Genomic DNA, 21,303 nt, shown 5'->3' on the forward strand with positions numbered 1-21,303 from the left:
GGTAGAGCTGGGTCTTGGTGCCGAGATGAGGACCTTTGGGAGACCTCACTCTGATGAATATTCCCTGGGGTCTGAGGTTCTCTGTTAGTCCAGTGGTTTGGACTCGGAGCTCCCACAGTAAGAGCTTTGGCCCAATCCCCAGCTCGTGAACCAAGATCCCGCAAGCCATGCAGGGTGGCAAAAAAAGAAAAAGAAAAAGAAAAAAAGAGCAGAGCAATAACAAAGAGTAAAAAATAAAATGAGACCAGGAAACTAACAGATATGTTAGAAAGAATATAAAAATACAGATGAAACAACAATCGGAAGGTAAAACAGAACCACAATAGTAAAAAAGGGGGAAAAAAAAAAAGGAGAAAAGGCCTTGGCTGTGTGGGTGGGGCTTAGGCAGGGGTGGGGTTTTTAGGCTGTGGGCAGGGCCTATGTTTAGGACCCACAGGGCTGGAAAAGGCCCTGGCGGGGGGCGGGGTTGGGCCTAGGCTCAACAAAACAGAGGGGTCCAGGCGTGCCCCTGGTTTGCCCTGAGTGGGCAGGGCAAATGCCATCCTCACCTCTCCTGCTCCTCAGGTCCTGGAGGGTCCCTCCCACTTGCCTCTCCTGTTCTCCCCCGCCTCCCTCCTATGCTCCCAGGACCCACAGGGCCTGGGAGGGGCCTGTGGAGGGCTGGGGACCCAGCCTGGGAGCCCAGCAGGCTTCCTAGGCTGAGTGGGCAGGGCAAAGCCCTCTGCACCTCTCCTGCTCCTCTGGTCCTGGAGGGTCCCCCCACCTGCCTCTCCTGTTCTCCCCCACCGTCCCTCCTATGCCCCCAGGACCAACACAGCCCGCAGCGGGCCTCTGAGGGCGTAGGATCTGGCCTGAGAGCTGGGCAGGTTTTCCAGGCCAACTGGGCAGGGGAAACGCTAGGTGCACTCCCCACTGATCCGAGCCCCTGAGGGTCCCTCCAGGTGTGGGAACCCCTCCCCCATCCCAGCCACCCCTCAGCAGCATGGTCCTGTCCCGCCTCCACTTCTCCTCTCCCCTCAGTCCCCCCACATCCTACCCGGTCGCTTGGGGGTTCCTCCCGTCTCCTTGGGCGTCAAGGTCTCCCGCCAGCGTCCGGCAGGCGCCCTAGTTGTGGGGAGACGCTAACTCCGCGTCTTCCCATGCTGCCATCTTGACTCCTGGCTCTGAATATTACAATTCTGATGTAACATATATAAACCCAACACGGCTTACAAAGGCCCTGCATGATCATCACTGCCTACCTCTCCAGTTACTTTCACTTACTTCTCCCTGTCTTTTAGTTCCTTGACAGAAAGTTTCCAGTTTCTTTCCACTATCCAGCTGTGTACATGTTTCCTCTACCTAAGGATTAAGTATCCCTACATTTTACCGTTATAGTTACATAAACTTTTGCTTCAAAGTACTTAATTCATATACTTGTGTGGTTATTTGATTAATTTCTGTTTTGTCACACTAGACACTAGACTCCATGACAAATAGGACCATGGCAGTTTTTCCCAAGGCTGCACTCCCAGCTGTTAAACATGTGCCAGGTAAAGTATATACCCACAACAAATAAACTATCCCTCTGGGAACAAGCAAACAAACCATATTCTTTATCCTGAGCAAGCTAGATGTTTGTTCCCTAAGGTAAGGCATATGTATATGTAAATGGAGAGAGAGGCTACCAAAAGAAAAAAAGCCTGGATTTTTTATGGTGTCCACCTTTACTTCAATACACAACAGAGAAGTCTGAGAGTAATAAAAATAAACTATAGTTAAATATAAAAAACAAAGAAACCCCAGAGCCTGAATAAGTGACCACTTAAGACAACAGAAAGTTCTCATATCAGTCCCCCTCTACCAAGGCTTTTGCCAAGAGGGCAATGGATCAGAGACTCACAGCAACTAAAGTATTTCTGAAGGAATTCTGAGTTATTTTCTACTTTACCCATAAAGAACAGATTTATGACTGAGTTATGGAAGGAAGATTCAAGGATAACTTTCAGAATATAGCACAATTCATTATGAAACTGCTTTGTCATCTAGCAGAGGCTAAAACACATAACACTTACCAAAGTACTGTGAGTCTTTTATCTGCAGCTGTAGCATCTGGTGCCAAGTAATTCTTTAGCTTCATGGTGTATCTGTGAGATAATATAAGAAACAAATGACACAAAATGAAATACTTCATCTGTCTTATGACCTCCTTAGTCCTCTAAACATTAGAATCAAACCTAAATAAAGAAAGCAGAAACTAACACACCATTGTAAAGCAATTATACCCCAATAAAGATGTTAAAAAAAAAAAAAAAAAAAAAACCTAAATAAAGGCAAAAATACCCACTAAAGCAGAGGTCCCCAACCCCTGGGCCACGGACCGGTACTGATCTGTGGCCTGTTAGGAACTGGGCAGCACAGCAGGAGGTGAGCAGTGGGCGAGCAAGCGAAGTTTCATCTGTATTTACAGCTGCTCCCCATAATTCGCATTACTGCCTGAGCTCCATCTCCTGTCAGATCAGCAGCGGCATTAGATTCTCATAGGAGCATGAACCCTACTGTGAACTATGCATGTGCGGGATCTAGGCTGTGTGCTCCTTATGAGAATCTAATGCCTGACGATCTGAGGTGGAGCTGAGGCAGTGATGCTGGCTCTGGGGAGTGGCTGCAAATACAGATCATCATTAGCAGAGAGGTTTGACTGCACCGAGACCATAATAAATCAATTGCTTGCAGACTCATATCAAAACCCTATCGGGGGCTTCCCTGGTGGCGCAGTGGTTGAGAGTCCGCCTGCCGATGCAGGGGACACGGGTTCGTGCCCCGGTCCGGGAAGATCCCACATGCCACGGAGCGGCTGGGCCCGTGAGCCATGGCCGCCGAGCCTGCACGTCCGGAACCTGTGCTCCGCAACGGGAGAGGCCGCAACAGTGAGAGGCCCGCGTACAGCAAAAAAAAAAAAAAAAAAAAAAAAAAAAAAAAAAAAAAAAAAAAAAAAAAAAAAAACCCTATCGGTAGGGCTTCCCTGGTGGCGCAGTGGTTGAAAATCTGCTTGTCAATGCAGGGGACACGGGTTCGAGCCCTGGTCTGGGAAGATCCCACGTGTCGCGGAATAACTAGGCTCGTGAGCCACAATTACTGAGCCTGCGCGTCTGGAGCCTGTGCTCCGCAACGAGAGAGGCCGCGATAGTGAGAGGCCCGCGCACTGCAATGAAGAGTGGCCCCCACTTGCCGCAACTAGAGAAAGCCCTTGCACAGAAATGAAGACCCAACACAGCCATAAATAAATAAATAAGAGTAGCCCCCGCTCACCACAACTAGAGAAAGCCCACATGCAGCAACAAAGACCCAATCAGCCAAAAATAAATAGATAAAATCATTTAAAAAATAAAAAATAAAAATAAACAAAATAAAACCCTATCAGTGAGTGGCAAGTGACAATTAAGCTGCATCTTACAGAGTAGATGGGACATAAGCAACACACTTTGGGTGTGACTGTCTCCCATCACCCCCAGATGGGACCATCTAGTTGCAGGAAAACAAGCTCAGGGCTCCCACTGATTCTGCATTATGATGAGTTCCATAATAATTTCATTATATATTACAATGTAATAATAATAGAAATAAAGTGCACTATAATGTAATGCGCTTGAATCATCCCAAAACCATCTCCCACCCCCAGTCCGTGGAAAAATTGTCTTCCACGAAACCAGTCCTTGGTGCCAAAAAGGTTGGAGACTGCTGCACTGAAGGGTCTAGTTCTCCTTATCCAAGGACAATAAAGGACTAAGGATCCTCTGTAGCTTTACTGTATATAACTATATTAGTCTTTTCCTAGAAGGACCAGAGAAATGTTATTGCCAGTGATGTGGCAAGTCTTCCCACTTACTTGATGAGCTCCACTGTCTCTGAATACATAAGGAATGGGGATTTGGATTCCTGAGCATTTTTCTCTAATGCATTCCCACATTCAATGAAAGATACCACAGCATCAAGATAGTATACAGCTTTCTCAAACCTATCAGACTGAAGAAAGGAGAATAAAGGTAAATGAGAGCCGCACTGATGTACTATGAGAACAAATGAAGATTTAAGTTAATTTGATTAAATATATAAATGTGAGGAGAATATTTACATACCAATGCATCTGCATTGTGCTTTAGCTTTTTTGCTTCTTGTAAATAATGGTCTGCTGAATAATTTCTGCAATGTAAATTTTTATTAAAAGTAAAATGGTAAATATTTTCATGATACTAGTTCACTTTAGTCTCTAATATTCCTCAGTTTTCATGTCCTCAAGTAAAGAAAATGAACTATTACTAAACATTCAATTCAGTTTTTTCTGATGAATGTTTAAATTGGGTTAAGAGCATAAATCATTTTGGCCAACTTGGCAAATTTTCTACTAGGAAAACAGAAATCAAACTCCCTAGTATTAACTGCTAACTTACCCAAGTTGTTTGAAAGATTGAGAGTAAACAAAATGTGGGTAGGAAACATAACCTTTTATCAAAATGAAGGGAAAAAAAGCAACATTGCTCTTACTTATTTAAGAAAGCCCTTATTTTAAACAGTAAAGTCAGCAGCAGTAAGATTCTACTGGAAGGTACATTATTCACATTGCCCATGAGAATCATGGGTTAATAAGGTAAAGGAGCAATACTTGGACTAGTAGGTGCCTTTCAAATTAAAATCTGAATATTCTTTGATCACAACTCAATCAATTCTTCTGGTCACTGACAGAAATTAAAATGAGTTTTTTATATGCTGACTGGAATGATTTCTTGAATGCATAAAAATTCATATTTATCTCACCTGTCATCAAAGGCAAGCTTCGTTCTCCGAGGCTTAGAAGCATCAGGAGTTGGTGTAGATGGAGGACAGTTAGAAGAGCTATTTGGAGCCTTTTCCTGACCAAAAAAATATATATAACTATGTTGAAAATTGTGAGATTAAAATTAAAAGTATTTGAGCCAGTGGTTAAAAAGCAAACAAAATTCCATTGCCTTTGGTAATTAATTTCCTTGTTATAAAATATTAAAATTTCAGAATGTAAATGTCCTTTTTATGGAATAAGCCCATTTTATATAACCAAAAATATTCTTTATAATATCAGGGGTCTACTATGTGCCAGGCACTGACCCTGGCACTTGTAAAAACATAAGGAAGACACAAAACTATTATCAATATAGCAGTACTACTTAAAACAAAATTTACTGGTAATAACTGGTCGATGAAAACAACAATAATATCTAACATCTACTATGTGCCTCCTACTTACTAGGCACTCAGTTAACCAAGTACTTAGCACAATCATTAATCCTTCAACAACCCTATGAAATATGTACTGCTATTAGGATAGAATAAAAATTAGTCTCAAGGAGGCTGAGTAACTTGTCCAAGTTCAAACAGCTTTAAGCAGTATTCCTGGAAACTCGGCTTTAAGTCCAGATCTGTCAGATTTCAAAAGCCTGGACAGGGACTCCCCCTGGGTCCAGTGGCTAAGACTTCATGCTCCCAATGCAGGGGGCCCGGGTTTGATCCCTGGTCAGGGAACTAAGATCCCACATACCGCAACTACTGACCCCGAGTGCTGCAACAAAGACCCACCGCAGCCAAAAAAGGAGCCTGGACACTTTCTTAAATTTTATTCTGCCTTCTATCAACATGTCCATCCTGTCTCCTATCAACACAGACCTCTATGCAATGGCTATGACCCTGTCCTCCCAACTGCTTCCCCATCCAGCCCTATGACACAATAATACATATTTTATTACTTCTGCTTAAAATCTATTTTTAAAAAACCATGTAACCATTTTTTTTTCTTTTCTTGTAAAAGAGTCCTTCAGTTCCACCCATTACAGTTTCCTTCAAGAATGAAAATAAAAGCCCTGAGATTTGAGAAAATGCTAAGCTCTTTACACAGTCTGCATGTTTATGAAATTGCTTCCTAAATACTGTTGCAATCTAACATTACTTGGACAGCTTTCCCTCTGTGTTTTATAAACAGATCTACAAATGCCTAAGTTTAAGTTTATTGATGGAAAACTGAAGTTTCTGAAAATAAAAAAAGAAATTACTATGTGTGGTAAGAGATGCTAACTAGACTTACTGCAGTGATTGTTTTGCAATATATACATATATGTAATCATTATGTTGTACACCTGAAACTAATATAATGTTATATATCAACTATATCTCAATTAAAAAAAAACGAGAAGAACTTCTCTCAGTGGACAACAGGACAAACTGACAAAATATCAGTCAGCATATAGGTGTGAAAACATGATTAATCTAATTGAATTATATAGCTCCCTGTCCCCAATTCATGTGGAAGACACAGTCTTTTCAAACAAATATAGAACATTACAAAAATCTACCGTATACTATGCTCTTTTATAAAGCAACTCTTAACAAATATCAAAAGACTGCTACACACAGATCACTTTCCAGCCCCATTGCAACTAAGGTAGAAGTACTAACCAAAAGACAACTAGAAAAATCTCTATGTTTGGAAAGTGAGTAACACACGTTTAAATAAGTCTTGGATCAAAGATGAAATCAGAAAGGAAATTAAAAAACATTTTAAACTGAATTATAAAAATATTATATACCATATCTTGAAGATTAAGCTAAAGCAGTATTTAGAGGAAAATATATAGTCTAACTGCTTATATTAGAATATTAGAGAAAAAGGACTGAAAATTAATTTTAAAAAACTTGAGCTAGGTATCCATCTTTAAAAGTTAATAAACAGAGCAGCAAAACAAAAAGAAATTAAAAGGAAATTATAAAGCATGTAAGTTAATGAAACAGAAAACAAAAATAAACTACAGAGAATAAAGACAAAGAAAGGTTGTTTTTTGAAAAGACAAGTAAAAGTGATAAGCCTCTGATGAGACTGATCAAGGAAAAGAGAAACATGGCACAGAAAACTAATGCTAAAAATAAAAGAGAATCATGGGCTTCCCTGGTGGCGCAGTGGTTGAGAGTCTGCCTGCCAATGCAGGGGACATGGGTTCGTGCCCCGGTCCGGGAAGATCCCACATGCCGCGGAGCAGCTGGGCCCGTGAGCCATGGCTGCTCAGCCTGCACGTCCGGAGCCTGTGCTCCGCAATGGGAGAGGCCACAACAGTGAGAGGCCCACGTACCGCAAAAAAAAAAAAAAAAAAAAAGGATCATAAGTAGCAATATTATAGATAAAAACATAAGAGACTATAATGAACAAAATTTATGCCAGCATATTTCAAAAATTTGATATGAGCAAATATCTAGAAAAACAAAATAAAAATTATATGTAATTTTGGTTTTTCACGTTATCTAATTTTTCTTTAGTTGACATGAGAAAGAGCGTATTTTCTAAGTTAATTATAGAATTTTCTTTAATAAACCCATACATAATTGCCTAAACTGGAAACTGCCAAGACTAACATTAACAATTTTAACAACTGTTAAGTGCCATAAGATCTTGAAATCAAAGGGGTCAGGGCCAATACATTTTATATTTTGTTGATAACAACAAAGAACCAAATAACTACATTTGATCCAAATGTTTCCTCATTATCCAGTAAGTTAAACACTGGATAAAACACAAAACATGTGAGATACAAATCCCTGCTTTCAAGAACCTGACAAACCAATAAGGAAGAGACACAGAGAGTGTTACCTATGAGCTAACAGAAGCCAAATGAGCAGGTGAGCTCACTTAATGAGTGCATTGAAAGCGAGAGACAGAGAGAGAGAGAGAGACAGAGACAGAGAGAGACAGAGACAGAGAGAGGGAGAAGAGATTTAAAGAAAGAAGCACACAGGCCTGAAATCCTACAGTTCCAGGATGGGAAATGGAGAAAGAGCCAGTCAGGAGGTAGACAGAGAACTGGGACAGTGAAAGAGGCCAAGAGGACAGGTTCCTCGAGGGCACTAGGACTAACTCTCTAAACTACTATGGAAGAGGGTCCAGCAGGAGAAAACATCTTCTGTATATCTCAATTGAGATGTTCACCATTTAAATTACCTCAAAATTTGAAATATTTAATTACCACATTTAATAAGCACAACTAACTGCCTTTAACAGTCAATTTTTTTCAACTCTTAAGTCTCTGTTTATTTAAGTCACAAATAATTCAGTAAATTATATACTTAAAAATCTAGGTATTTTCTTAATTTTGTCAGGTAGTTTGCTCCTGATCAGAACACTTTAGAAAGCAATACAAATAACCTGGTAAACAAATTCAGGGTGAGAGCCTAAAGTATAGCCTTGAAAAAGCTTCTTTGATCTAATTACATACCCACAAACATTAACAGTATTCCCCCACATTATGATCATACTCTAGAAATAATTCCAGTGGTAGCTCAGCTAAAGAAATTTTTTCTTCTTCATGAAACCAAATGGTTGCTTTATCACTTTATAAGTAGTATAACTTGCTTGTAAAATCTAATTCTAAAAAATCCAAAGTCCATTTAAAACCATAGATAAGAACCCAATCAGAACAACTGGAGCTATTTACAAATTTGATCATAATCAACTGTTTTTCCATAACCAACTTTTCCAATTATGGGTTTCTACCCTAACCAATATGCATATGGCCAGATGACTTCATTCCTTTCATGGTCTCAGACCACTGCACAAGTTTATTAACAAGATTATGACATTTTGAGAGTAAAAATGCACAGGTCTACAAAATTAAGATGTTTACGAAATTTTCAAAGCACAGTGTCACCTTGGAGAAGTCACATGGCAAGGAGATTTTTTTTCAAAAGGCTCAAGCCCCCAATGCCTTACCTTGACCTCCTTAGAGCTACTGGAAGTCTTCCCTTCAGTCCTCTTCTGCTTTGATGTGGAGGAACTGTTTTTGCTGCTGCTGCTATTTTCCTTGTTGCTGTTATTACTTGACTTTAAGGAAGAAGACTGACTAATAGTCCTCTTCCGAGAACCATGCTCTGTTTTTGGATCTTTTGAAGGAACAGGCCCAACAGGAGAAGGCAACAAATCTTTTTCTTTAGCAGCACTCTGTTTAGATGACCTGCCAAACCAAACAAATGCCCTCATTTCTCCACACGGTCATACAGGAGTGATGGATTTTTTCCACTTGACTTTGCCTGCTTTCAAGACAAATTTGTTTTTCCCTATTTGATTACTAGAACACATGATTTCTGCAAAACAAAATAAAACTGTAAATTTCATGAGGGCAGACATTTTGTCTGGTGTTTCCCCCCATCATGGTTGTATACCCAGTGCCTAAACCTTGGCCTGCCACACAAGTATTCAATAAATAGTGGTTGAATAAATTAACGAAAAGATGAATGGTGAATGATGATATTAATGCTCGTAAGTCTCCTGCAAGTTATACCTAAGTTTGTCACCGAGCCTGAAAGTGGTAAAGCTTTACTTTAATTCTTATCCTATAAATACCTCCTATTCCACTAAAAAAAGGAGAGAGGAAGATGTGACTGAATCTTAATTGCTTTTCATCCCAATTAGCTAAAAGCAAAACCTCCCACTATTTGGTATATGACTGTGTATAGATGTGTATGACATACACTTACTAAAAGGAACAGTCTAAGAGCATGTTAGAAAGTACCCAATAGCAAATAACAGATTGACACACATGTAACATGTTTTGCAAACGTACTCTTTGTTGCTGGATGGCTTGTGGCCTGCCGAATTCTTGTCTTCCGTTTTGGGTTTCTTGCTCTCATTGGCTCTGTTATCATCTTCATTCTGCATGAAAAATAGAAAAAAAGCAGCTAGGTTTGATTTCTATTCATCAAATTTCAGTTTCCAGTACTAGTTACCCTCAAACAGTTTATCTCTGATAAACTTCAGAAAGAAGATAAATGTGAAGTGAAAGAATTCATTTGAACGATGTTCAATAAATTCGGTTTTAAGTCTGAGAAGGAGCCTCCTATTTTAGATGAGAAGAGCTGAAATGCTGCAATAGCCTTTTAGTGGCATCTTTTCAGCCTAATGATTTGGGGAGGGCTGGGGATGAGATTATAATTCAGATATAATTCACATACCATAAAATTCCCTTTAAAAGTACACAATTCAATGGCTTTTAGCATATTCACAAAGTTGTACAACTATCACCACAATCAATTTTAGAATATTTTCATTATCTCGAAAAGCACCCTGTTCTCCATTGGCACTCACTCCCCATTCGCTCCACCCCCAGATCTGGCAATCACTAATTTACACATTTTGTCTTTATGGATTTGCCTATTCTACACATTTCAAAAAGTGTAATCATACAATATGTGTGGCCTTTGTGTCTGGCTCCCTTCACTTAGCATAATATTTTTAAGGATCATCTACGTTGTAAGATTTGTCAGTACTTTATTTCTTTTTATGGCTGAATATATGGTGGTATGGATATACCACATTTTATTTATCTATTCATCAACTGAGTTGTTTCTACTTTTCAAGTACAGGTTTTTGTATGGACATGTTTTCACTGTTCTTGGGTATACACCTATGAGTGCAATTGCTGGGTCATAAGGTAATACTACATATTTACTTTGTGAGGAATTGCTAAACTATGTTCCAAAGTGGCTACATCATTTTACATTCCCACCAGCACTGCAGTTCTCCATATCTTCACCAATACTTGTTACTGTCCATCTTTTTGCTTATAGCCAAGCCTAAAGATTTTTGAAAAACGTTTTTGCTGAAACAAAACCTATGGGCCTGTCTATAATCCCCAAGATACTTGCTTGATGCATTTAAGATTTCCTATTGACTTAAATATCAGGGCATGAATATTGCAAACTTTCTGCCATAACAAAAGAATTTGTTCCCATACACAAATGATTAAAGTTGGACATGTGAAAACATGCGAAAAAGGAATCCACATTCTTCATTATCCTTGGCTGAGTCTCTTCTCAGTACTATCTGCTGTATCTTCAGGAACTGCCCCTGACACTTAATTTTACCAAAGCAGCAAATCTCAAAAATCATCACTGGGAATTCCCTGGCGGTCTAGTGGTTAGGACTCGGTGCTTTTACTGCCGGGGCCCAGGTTTGATCCCTGGTCAGGGAACTAAGATCCCGCAAGATGCGGGATCATCACCCAGTTTCCTGGTGATATACATACATTTTATAAAATCAAAATTTGACTTATAGGTATTGATATAAAAAACCTGTGAGGGGGCTTCCCTGGTGGCGTAGTGGTTGAGAGTCCGCCTGCCGATGCAGGGGACACGGGTTCGTGCCCCGGTCCGGGAAGATCCCACATGCCGCGGAGCGGCTGGGTCCGTGAGCCATGGCCGCTGGGCCTGCGCGTCCGGAGCCTGTGCTCCGCAACGGGAGAGGCCACAACACTGCGAGGCCCGCGTACCGCAAAAAAAAAAAAAAAAAAAAGTGTGACTTGGTCTGGGTGTTAAGAGAGAAAAAAGTGTTAGGGACTGTGACAACCTGAAGAGTAAATAATCCCAACTAAAGACATTGAAAACCAAAATTTAAAGAATGTTGTGAAGGCCAGTTTGCAATCTCTGCTTCACTCTCGCCTCTATACTGGCCAGCACACATCATGAACAGAAGCACTGGCTCATTTCTTATTTGATTAGAAACTATAATTCTTTACTAAAGGAGACAGGCAGAGGCAGAATGGTCTTCAAGAGTCTCTTATGTCTGGAGCTTCATTGGGGCTTTAGGCTCATCTCTATTTTCCCTCATAGCTGACTCAACTAGCTATTTTTTGGCTCACTGAGATTTCCATTGCATTTTAGATGCTGATGTTCAAAAAACAACAACAACAACAAAAACCCTTTACAAACCTTATGTTTCCTTTTGCCTTTGTTGGAAACTTTTTCTGAGGCTTGTTTCTGAGCCTCTCTTGTGTGCTTTTCTGGAACATTTTTCTTTTCCCCCTTGGGTGTCTCTGTTTCTTTGTAAGGCTTTCCTGGTATTCTAGTCAAGAGATTCAGGTCAATCTTCACAATAAGTGGATACCTGTCATCAGGCTCACTGAGGGGTGAAAGAAGTTCCTTCTCTTCCATAGGAGAGAACATTCGTTGCCGAAAAAAGCTATCTTCTTCCTCCACTGAGGAGGGCTTAACGGGAGTCCTATTACTCTCAGGGTACTTAGGAGTTTGTGAGGAAGGAGGAAGGCTCTCGCTTTCATCCGAATCTGAGGATGAGGTATCTGTTTCTATGATTTCCCTTGATTTCTGGGAAGATTTACTTGTTGACTTGTATTTCTTTTTCTCTGCTGAAGGTCGAGGGGAAGATTTGGACTCCTTTTTTATATTGGGTTTCCTTGAGCCTTTGGTAGCTGCTTTGTGTCTGCTGGAGGGCATGCTGGTAGCCATGTCTACAGGAGTTTCACTCTCTATCTTCAGGCCTCCGCGGGGCTCTTCAGCAGCTGCCTTCTCAGTCTTTTTGGGTTGTTTTTTGCCTACAGTTCTCCTCTGTGCTGTGCTGTCACTCTGTGCAGGAGACTTCTGCCTCCCACGCCCACTCTCTGATCCCTTTTGGACAGTTTTGGAGTCTCGTCCAGGAGTAGCAGAACTTGTTTCTTTAGGACCACCTGGATCAGTATAGCTATTCCCTGTGCCCTGTTCTCGGCCTTCCTTTTTATAGCCTTGAGATGATGGGATATTACTGTCCACAGAAGAAGCTGGTGACACTTTATGTGGGTTCACTTTATTCAGCCAATTATCAAGTTGCCATTTGTTTGTGGGTGGTGGTTCAGGCTGAAAAACAGAGAAAGAAGTATGCTTTTTCAGTACTGAAACTTTCTCCTTCCTTTAAAATCTCGAGGAAGAGGGAAAAACATAATGCCTAATGCCACAAAGGCATTTGTTTTTCATTGTTCTGACTGAACCAAAGCAAAAGGCTTAATGTTATATATAGCATTTAATTACTGAATATCCCTGTCAGGAATCCAAATGACCATACAGTACATTTAATTCCAGAAAGTAAACAAATGATGTAGGTACCACAGAGATTTTTAACAACATTTTATCAACCTATAGTGAAATTATACTATTTAAGACTTTTTTCCACCATAACTAAATAACATTACCAGGTTGAAACAAAAATAAAACCCAAAGTAAATAAATCCAATATTTTAGTGACCTAAAATATGACTGCAAATAGTCCCTATTCTAGACCAAATATGTTCACATAACAAGGACACTGAAGTATCTAAATTTCCTCCAAGATACACAGTTCAGTTTCTTTTTGTCAGAATATGTAATCTTCTTTCCTTCATTTTTATATTTGAAACTAGTGTTTACTGGCCATCACCAGGGGCCTTCCGAGGGCCTATGGAAGGCACCCCCTTGCCCCCCTCTCACCTCAGGAGATGCACTCTGGGATGGCTCATTTGCCTCACTGTCACTGGAACTACTTTCACTCTCTGAGTCAGATCCAGAGCTGCTTTCAGATCCACTGTGGCTGCTAGAATCATCCCTGGAGTTATCTGCCCCTTCACTATTATGGTGTGAAGGTTCAGAGTTACTAAAAGAGATAAAACATATAAACGACCAAAAGTTTTTTTTTTTAGAGGGACAACAGGTAAGCATTCAAATCTGACAATGAACTTTATTTAAAATGTTTACTATTTGTTAAGCTCTTATAATTCTATGAATCTAAAACTTCATTATAAATGAAATAAATACTTCCTTAAAAATATCTGAAATGCGGCTCAGCCATTAGTACTTACCTTTAAAAAACAGTTTTACTGTGGTATAAATTACACACCATAAAATTCACCCATTTTAAGTATACAATCCAATGATTTTTAGTTAATTTACAGAGTTGTAAAACCGTCATCACAATAGATAATATTTACTTTATAATCGATAGTATTTACTTTTATAAGTATATTCAATTACTCTATCACTACACTGTTATCAGACTGACCCTTCCAGTCTAAATAAAACAAGAAATAAAAGGATGCCTACCTTCCAGGTGTACTCCTTGGCATTGTCTTATCACAATCCTAAAATTAAAACATGAGAGGAAATCTGTGAATGAATAAATAGTACTCTATCTGCTTGATGTGAACAATATCTGAAATCTTAATAGAAAAACTGGCTTCTCTAATGTATGCATCAATGGTCACTTAACACTTACAAAAATACTGTTTTTACCTAAAGAATAATTGCCAGGATAAGATTAAAAGCTGTGTTAATAGTTCTTGTCAACAATCTCATGCTTCATGAGTATATTCTGATATATGATAAGTATTAAGGAAAAGCCAGTTTTTTTAAATAAGAAAAAAATGGAGGTTTAAAGACAAAGCGGAAAACTATAACATTCTAGTGTCAGACAGCAGGAAGGAACTTATTTTAAATAACTGAATCATAAATGTATTATTCAATTATAATTCTTATAAACTACAATGAAAACACTGTATGAAACTGGCAAAATTATATAGTAGTAGACACACCTGTTCCCCATCACTGTCTTCACTGCTGCTTAGTTTTAAGTCATCTTTTAACATACTAAAAGGAAAACGCAGAAAGAATTATTATTTTTGGAACTTCATCATGGCATACCAGAGTATTAAATATCTACCAATAATTCTAGGAATAATCACTGTGGTAGCCAAAGATTTACTTGAAAAATAAAGAAAACAACAAGTAAGTCTTACTCTATCTGGTCTGGTGCACATCTAGAGTAAAAAATTAAGAAAGGTGGAATTTAACAGTTTTGGAAGCTCACTTTTCCATAAGTACAATATTCATCTTTCTTTTCTAATTAAACAAAAGCTACCTTCCACAAACTCTTATACTCACTTCTGTTATCTCTACTTTTCTCCAATTGCATACACACAAACTCTTCCATTATTAAAACAAATGACCATATGCATACCCAACAGTCCACTAGAGAAATATAACTCCTAAAAGGAAGGAAGATAAAATGAAAGCATCAGCAATTCTCTTTCACTGTCCCCAATGTTTCATGAAGAGAGATGTACACTTGGGTGATTGTGAAAACCAGAACACACAAAGTTCTAGTTCATAAATGCCTTGCTATGAAAGACGACTGATCCTTGCAGATGTAACAATTTTGGGTAAGAACCTTGGTTATACAAGAGAAATAACCATGTATAAATTAAAAATAAACTCCAGTCTCCAAATCTTCCTTGATCAAAAAAACCACAAATAAATACTATAAGTTGATAGTTTCTGGAATTAGTTTTTGAAAGTAAAATTACAGATTTAAATTTTCCTTAAGGCCATAAGACCAAAATTAAAAACTTAGTAATGAACCACAAAACACTCCTTGCCTTTTTACAAGAAAGGAAAAATTAATACAAAGCTTAGGGAGAACTACAACTAGAAAATGTTTAATTTCTCATTACCACTAGCTCCATTTACCTTTCTTCTTAAAATTTCATGACAGTCTCCAATCAGCGGAAAGGAAATCTTCTTTCACTCCAACAACTACTTATACTCCCCGCTCAAAGCTTAACCTGAGTTTCTAAATCTGATCCCAAATTCAGAGTACCACATAAAAGATCACCTTGAAACAAAGTAACCACATGCTTACAGAATTAGGAAAAGTGTTCTAAGGATGACCAATTAAGTGGGACAGAGAGAAAGAATTTTTTCTTTTGGACAAGGGCTTAGTGCATCTTTATGACTGATTTCCTGTAAAGAAATGTACTTACTCTGAATTCTCTCAGCCCTTATGCTTTAATAATGGCAGCTCAGTGAACCTGTTTACACATGTGAATATGTCAAAGCTTTTACCAGACCGCTCAAGGTCCTTCATGCTTTTGTTCTGTCAGCAACCAAAGTGATATGCACATACATGGTAAGCTCCCATCAGTTTTCTGCCCATGAATAAACATGATAAATAGGAATTTACATAATTTGAATTCTTCAGCAGTGAGGCTAATCTCCTTGCATTCATATATTTTCATTCTCAGCTCCCACTATGTTTAGCTGAAGAGGCTGAGGTTATCAGTATACACTGTGGTTATGGTATAAAGCTAGCACTGTGGCCAGTTTCTTTAGAATTTTGTTTTAATCATTGGGTTAAATTGTGGTCTCAGGAATTCAGTAGTTAGTTCATTCTTTAAGCTTGGAATTTATTATCATCCAATATACAACCCTATCGTATTTTGATTTATTGGGATGGCCAAAAAGTTAATTCGGGTTTTTCGTAAGATGTTATAGAAAAACCCGAATGAACTTTTTGGTCAAGCCAATATATTCCTAGGTCTACCTACAAAATAAAAGCAGGAAAACTTATACAGTATGAACTATGTTGCTTTAATATTCTACACTTAGTGGTCAAATGGAGGGCATACTAAGAAGAATCCTATACTTTTTCATGTTTTTTTTAAAATTAAAAACAAGCTATCAACACACACAAACACACACACACTTCTGAAAGATGAGAAAAAAGTGTAATCGCAATCGAAGATCAGGGGTAGGCAATCTATGATCCACAAGCGAAATCTAGACCTATTTTGTAAAGAAAGTTTTATGGGAACATAGCCACACCCATAGTCTATGGCTGCTTTCATGCTACAACTGCAGAATTGAGTAGTTGAGACAGAAACCATTTGGCCCCTAAAGCCTAAACTATTTCACTATCTGGCCCTTTATATAAAAGTTTGCCTACCGCTGCCTTAAAAGATTAAGTACATATTTCTAAGTGTTGTTCTAAATATCGAGACTACAGTTAGACTTTTAGCAAAAAAAGACAAACATTAAACTTACTAAGCCATAAACTTACGATTTAGACTGGTGCCCATTGGAAGTTTTAGAAGAAGGATTATATCTTTCTGGAACAAAAAGGAATGCAGAAATCAGCAACTATAGTATGGCTATTTATATTTTTAAATATCTATCAATATAACCTCAAAGAAATATAAATCATAAAATTGGGATAAAATTCTTCATCCATCAATTTGGTTAACACCTTAAAATGCGATAATATGAAATACTGGTGGAAATAGGCATGTTCCTATGTCATTGGTAGGGCTCTAAACTCATACAATCTTTCTGGAGAGCAATCTGATAATATTATCTTACCAATACTGTAAATGCACATATCCACTGACCTAGCAATTATAAGGAAAGGAATTTACCTTACAGGTATATCTAGAGGAATACATAAACACACAGACACGCGGACACACACAGACACACACACACAATTTATTATAGTATGATTTGCAACAGCAAAAACTGGAAACCAATGTCCATCTACAGGGGACTAGATAAACAAATTACAATACTTTCAACAATATAATACAATTTTGCTTTTTAAAAATAATGAACTAGAGCTTTATACTGATGTAAAAACAGTTCTAAAATAAATTAAGTGAAATATACAGGTAATAAAGAGTAGGTGAAGCTTATGAGCCCGGGTGCCAATAGGGAGCTTTGGGGAGAGAGAATGGGGGAAGGGGAGAAGTAAGGATGAGACATTCTTAGAAGATTTTAAGAGAAAATGTAAACTTTCTGGCCTACAGCTAGCTATTTGCTGTATATCAACAATGTTGGGTCCTTTTTTTCCTGTAACTGCAGCTTTAAGGCAGAACGAAGAAACAGATACATAAAAAGTTTGTTAACCTTAAAATGGATATTCTTCTAGTTTTGTCTCTGCTTTAAGATCACTAAAGACAACTAAGGATTAAAATGCTCCACATATTAATCTCCCAAAATAGCTTATTACCAGAGTAAATCTACCTGAAAAGTTATTGCTCTTGGCAAAAGAACATTTGTTTTGTTAAAGAGCTATATGGTGAAGCCCAAACATTTGCAAGGTTCCTGACCTTACCATTACCAATTCACGCAGCCATCAACTCTTTGAATCACACTTGAATTCCCCAAGGCTATCTTCCCCTCAAGTTCTTTTGAGAGGCCAAGAGAGTGGAGGTGGAGGGGAGTTGTGTAGCAGACAGGAGACTTTCTTCCCAGCCAAAAACACCCAGGAAGAATAGATAAATATAGATATGGGAAGAGAAGAGCCATGGTAAGCTACAATGACTCCTTCTTGCCTGGAGTTTTACCATAATAGAACCCAGTATCTTCATGAAGGAGATGGAAAGACAGAAGTATGGCTCTTGGGGTTATGAGGTGCCCATCAAATTGAATTCATGAACTCTGAACTATTAGTTCAAATACTTAGTAAAAACAGTTAATTTTGATCTCCAATGATCTTTAATTCTTCATCTTTCAAGCCAAGATTCAGTTCAATCCATTACTGATCATCAGATAAACACTGGGATAAGGGACTTCCCTGGTGGTCCAGTGATTAAGACTCCTCGCTCCCACTTCAGGGGATGCAGGTTCAATCCCTGGTCGGGGAACTAAGATCCTACATGCCATGCGGTGTGGCCAAAAAAATTTTAAAAACTGGGATAAGACATACAAAAGAACTATTAAAGAAATACATGATGTGACCATGAGAAATGAATGTGCAACAAACAGCTTAATTTGAAAACCAAGAGGAAAAGAAATACTCACTTTGTTCTCCAGGGCCAAAATTGGACTGCTGAGACTCCTAAGAAAAAGGGACATAAAATTGTATAGTGACATTAAGAGAAAAAGGTTCATTAGAGAAAAATGCTTCAAATTAAACTATTCAATTCCAGCTAATTCAATGAAAGATCCTGTTGAGTTCCTAAGAATGCATAAAAGAAAAAAACACCAAAAGAATTTAATGATTCCATCTGATCAGCCTCAGCAATTTTGTGGTCAATAACAGAGTTTCCCAGAGCTTAATACAAAAAGCATCAAGCTATGTAAGTCTTTATCATTCATTTCTATTCAGCAGCATCCATGGTACTCATATCCTAATTTAATTCTTGGTCTTAAGAAAATATTATTTTTAAAAAAGTAATACTAATAACCATATACTAGAGTGAAAATAGCTGTACAAACTATATAGACTCAAAATATACCACTTTTATGAACTAGCAACTCCTACTATGTTATTCCCATGTCATTTTACTTCCTCTCCCTGCTCCCAATATCTTACAATTAGCAAACTGAGGAAGAGATTTTCCATACTCGTTTTATATACTTCTTTGTAAGCCCTACTAGCACAGTGCCTGGCATTCAGGAAGCATCCGTAAAAAGAAAGCCAAAAAGAAAAGAAAACCAAAACGTCACTGTCTGTGAAAGAAACATGACTTTCCAAACTCAACTTTCAAGATCAGAACAGCTGTTTCACAAGTGCAAATTGTGCATTTTTCTAGGTGAAGTCTGTGGTACACAATGTAGTACTAAGATTATACAAATATCCCTAACATCTGTAACAGCTTACTTAAAAATAAGCACAATCTTCCTTTAATGACAGAATTATCTGTGAAAGAGAAATCCTAACAGTATCTAAGCTAAAATATAGTTTTGGTGTTAAAAAAAACTGTAAACCTACATCAATTGTCAACTGATTTTCAACAAGGGTGTGAAGACCATCCAACAGGGAAAGAATTCTCTTTTCAACAAAAGGTTCTGGGACAAGTGAACAGCCATATGCAAAAGAATGAAGTCGGATGCTTACCACAGACAATATTAAAAAAAATTAACTTGAAATGGATCAAAGACCTAAATGTAAGAGATAAGAGATAAAACTACAAAACTCTTAGAAGAAAATGTAGTGCCCAAATCTTAATGACCTTGGATTTGGCAAAGAATTCTTACATGACACCAAAAGCACAAGACACAAAAGAAACGAACAGGTAAATTGGATTTCATCAATATTAAGAACTTTTGGGCTTCTCTGGTGGCACAGTGGTTGAGAGTCCGCCTGCCGATGCAGGGGACGCGGGTTCGTGCCCCGGTCCGGATGGACCCCACGTGCCACGGAGCGGCTGGGCCTGTGAGCCATGGCCGCTGAGTCTGTGCGTCCAGAGCCTGTGCTCTGCAACGGGAGAGGCCACAGCTGTGAGAGGCCCGCATACCGCAAAAAAACCCCAAAAACAATATTAAGCACTTTTGTACTTCAAAGGACACCATCAAGAAAGTGAAAAGACACTACCATAAAATAATAATAATGCCAATAAAAACAAAAATATTCTAAGAAAAAAAAGTGAAAAGACAACACACAAATTGGGAGAAAATATTTGCAAATCATATATCTGATAAGAGACTGGTATCTACAATATATAAAGAGCTCTTACAACTCAATGATAAAAGTCAAGTAAACCAATGATAAAGGGGGCAAAGGATCTGACTATATATTTCTCCAAAAAAGATATACAAACGGCCAGAAAGCACATGAAAAGATGTTCAACATCATTTGTCACTGGGGGGAAATACAAATCAAACCCACAATGAGATAACCACTTCACACTTACTAGGATGACTAGAATCAAAAAGACAGATAATCACAAGTGTTGACAAGAATGTGGAGGAATTGAAAGCCTAATGGGAAATACAAAATGGTGCGGCTAGCTGCTTTGGAAAACATTCTGGCAGTACCTCATATGATTAAACATAGAGTTACCATATGACCCAGCAATTCTGCCCCCAGGTGTATAACCGAGTGAAACAAAAACATATGTCCACACAAAAACTTGCATACAAAGGTTTACAGAAGTATTATTCATAGTAGGCAAAAGCTCAGAACAAAACAAAACAAAAAGCTCAAAACAACCCAAATGTCCATCAGCTGATGAATTCAGAAACAAAATGATATACATCTATACAATGGAATATTATTTGGCCATAAAAAATAATGAAGGAACTGATACATGCTACAACTTGGAAGAACCTTGAACATTATGCCAAGTGAAAGAATCCAGTTGCAAAAGACCATATATGATATGATTCCATTTACATGAAATGTCCAGAAAAGGGAAATCTATAGAGAACAGATTAGTAGTTGGGTAGCACTGGGAGGGGAACAGAGGGGAAAAGGTTGATAGCTAAACAGTAGGGAGTTTCCTTTTGAGGTGATAATGTTCTAAAAAATTATTTATTTGTTTGTTTGTTTGTTTAGTTTTGGCTGTGCCATGTGGCTTGTGGGATCTTAGTTCCCCGACCAGGAACTGAACCCAGACCCTTGGCAGTGAAAGCACAGAGTCCTAACCACTGGACCACCACGGATTTTCCAAAATGTTCTAAAATTGACTGTTGTAATGGTTGCATATGTCTATAAATATAATCAAAACCATTTAATTGTATACTCTGAATGGATAATTTGCATGATATGTGAATTATATCTCAATAAAGCTATTCTAAAACACTCTTTAAATACAGCAGTGGCCAAGAGGTCACTCCTGTGAATCTTATTAAAAATGAAGAGAATTCTCCACCCCCCTTGAAAGGCTAATTGTCTTATACTCATTTACCTAGTAAATGGCCTAAAAGTTTAATAGCCCAAGCTTTTAAGTAATCTCTGACTCC

At 38.3% G+C, this 21,303-nt stretch overlaps 1 protein-coding gene across 3 annotated transcripts in view; it reads right to left on the reverse strand.

The window, feature by feature from the left end:
- Window positions 1–21,303, reverse strand: part of AFF4 (ALF transcription elongation factor 4) — an 87,832-nt gene that overhangs the window by 11,610 nt on the left and 54,919 nt on the right. For all 3 annotated transcript variants that reach the window (XM_067731725.1, XM_067731723.1, XM_067731724.1), the window contains 12 exons: window positions 18,418–18,454; window positions 16,679–16,727; window positions 14,376–14,430; window positions 13,888–13,925; window positions 13,279–13,441; window positions 11,755–12,672; window positions 9,612–9,700; window positions 8,762–9,002; window positions 4,795–4,889; window positions 4,119–4,182; window positions 3,869–4,005; window positions 2,055–2,126 (listed from right to left, as the gene is read on the reverse strand). In XM_067731725.1, the coding sequence (XP_067587826.1) occupies window positions 2,055–2,126; window positions 3,869–4,005; window positions 4,119–4,182; window positions 4,795–4,889; window positions 8,762–9,002; window positions 9,612–9,700; window positions 11,755–12,672; window positions 13,279–13,441; window positions 13,888–13,925; window positions 14,376–14,430; window positions 16,679–16,727; window positions 18,418–18,454 (1,958 nt within the window). The remainder of the gene's footprint in view (window positions 1–2,054; window positions 2,127–3,868; window positions 4,006–4,118; window positions 4,183–4,794; window positions 4,890–8,761; window positions 9,003–9,611; window positions 9,701–11,754; window positions 12,673–13,278; window positions 13,442–13,887; window positions 13,926–14,375; window positions 14,431–16,678; window positions 16,728–18,417; window positions 18,455–21,303) is intronic.

The sequence above is a fragment of the Pseudorca crassidens genome, chromosome 3, assembly GCF_039906515.1.
Source record: "Pseudorca crassidens isolate mPseCra1 chromosome 3, mPseCra1.hap1, whole genome shotgun sequence".
Taxonomy (NCBI): domain Eukaryota; kingdom Metazoa; phylum Chordata; class Mammalia; order Artiodactyla; family Delphinidae; genus Pseudorca; species Pseudorca crassidens.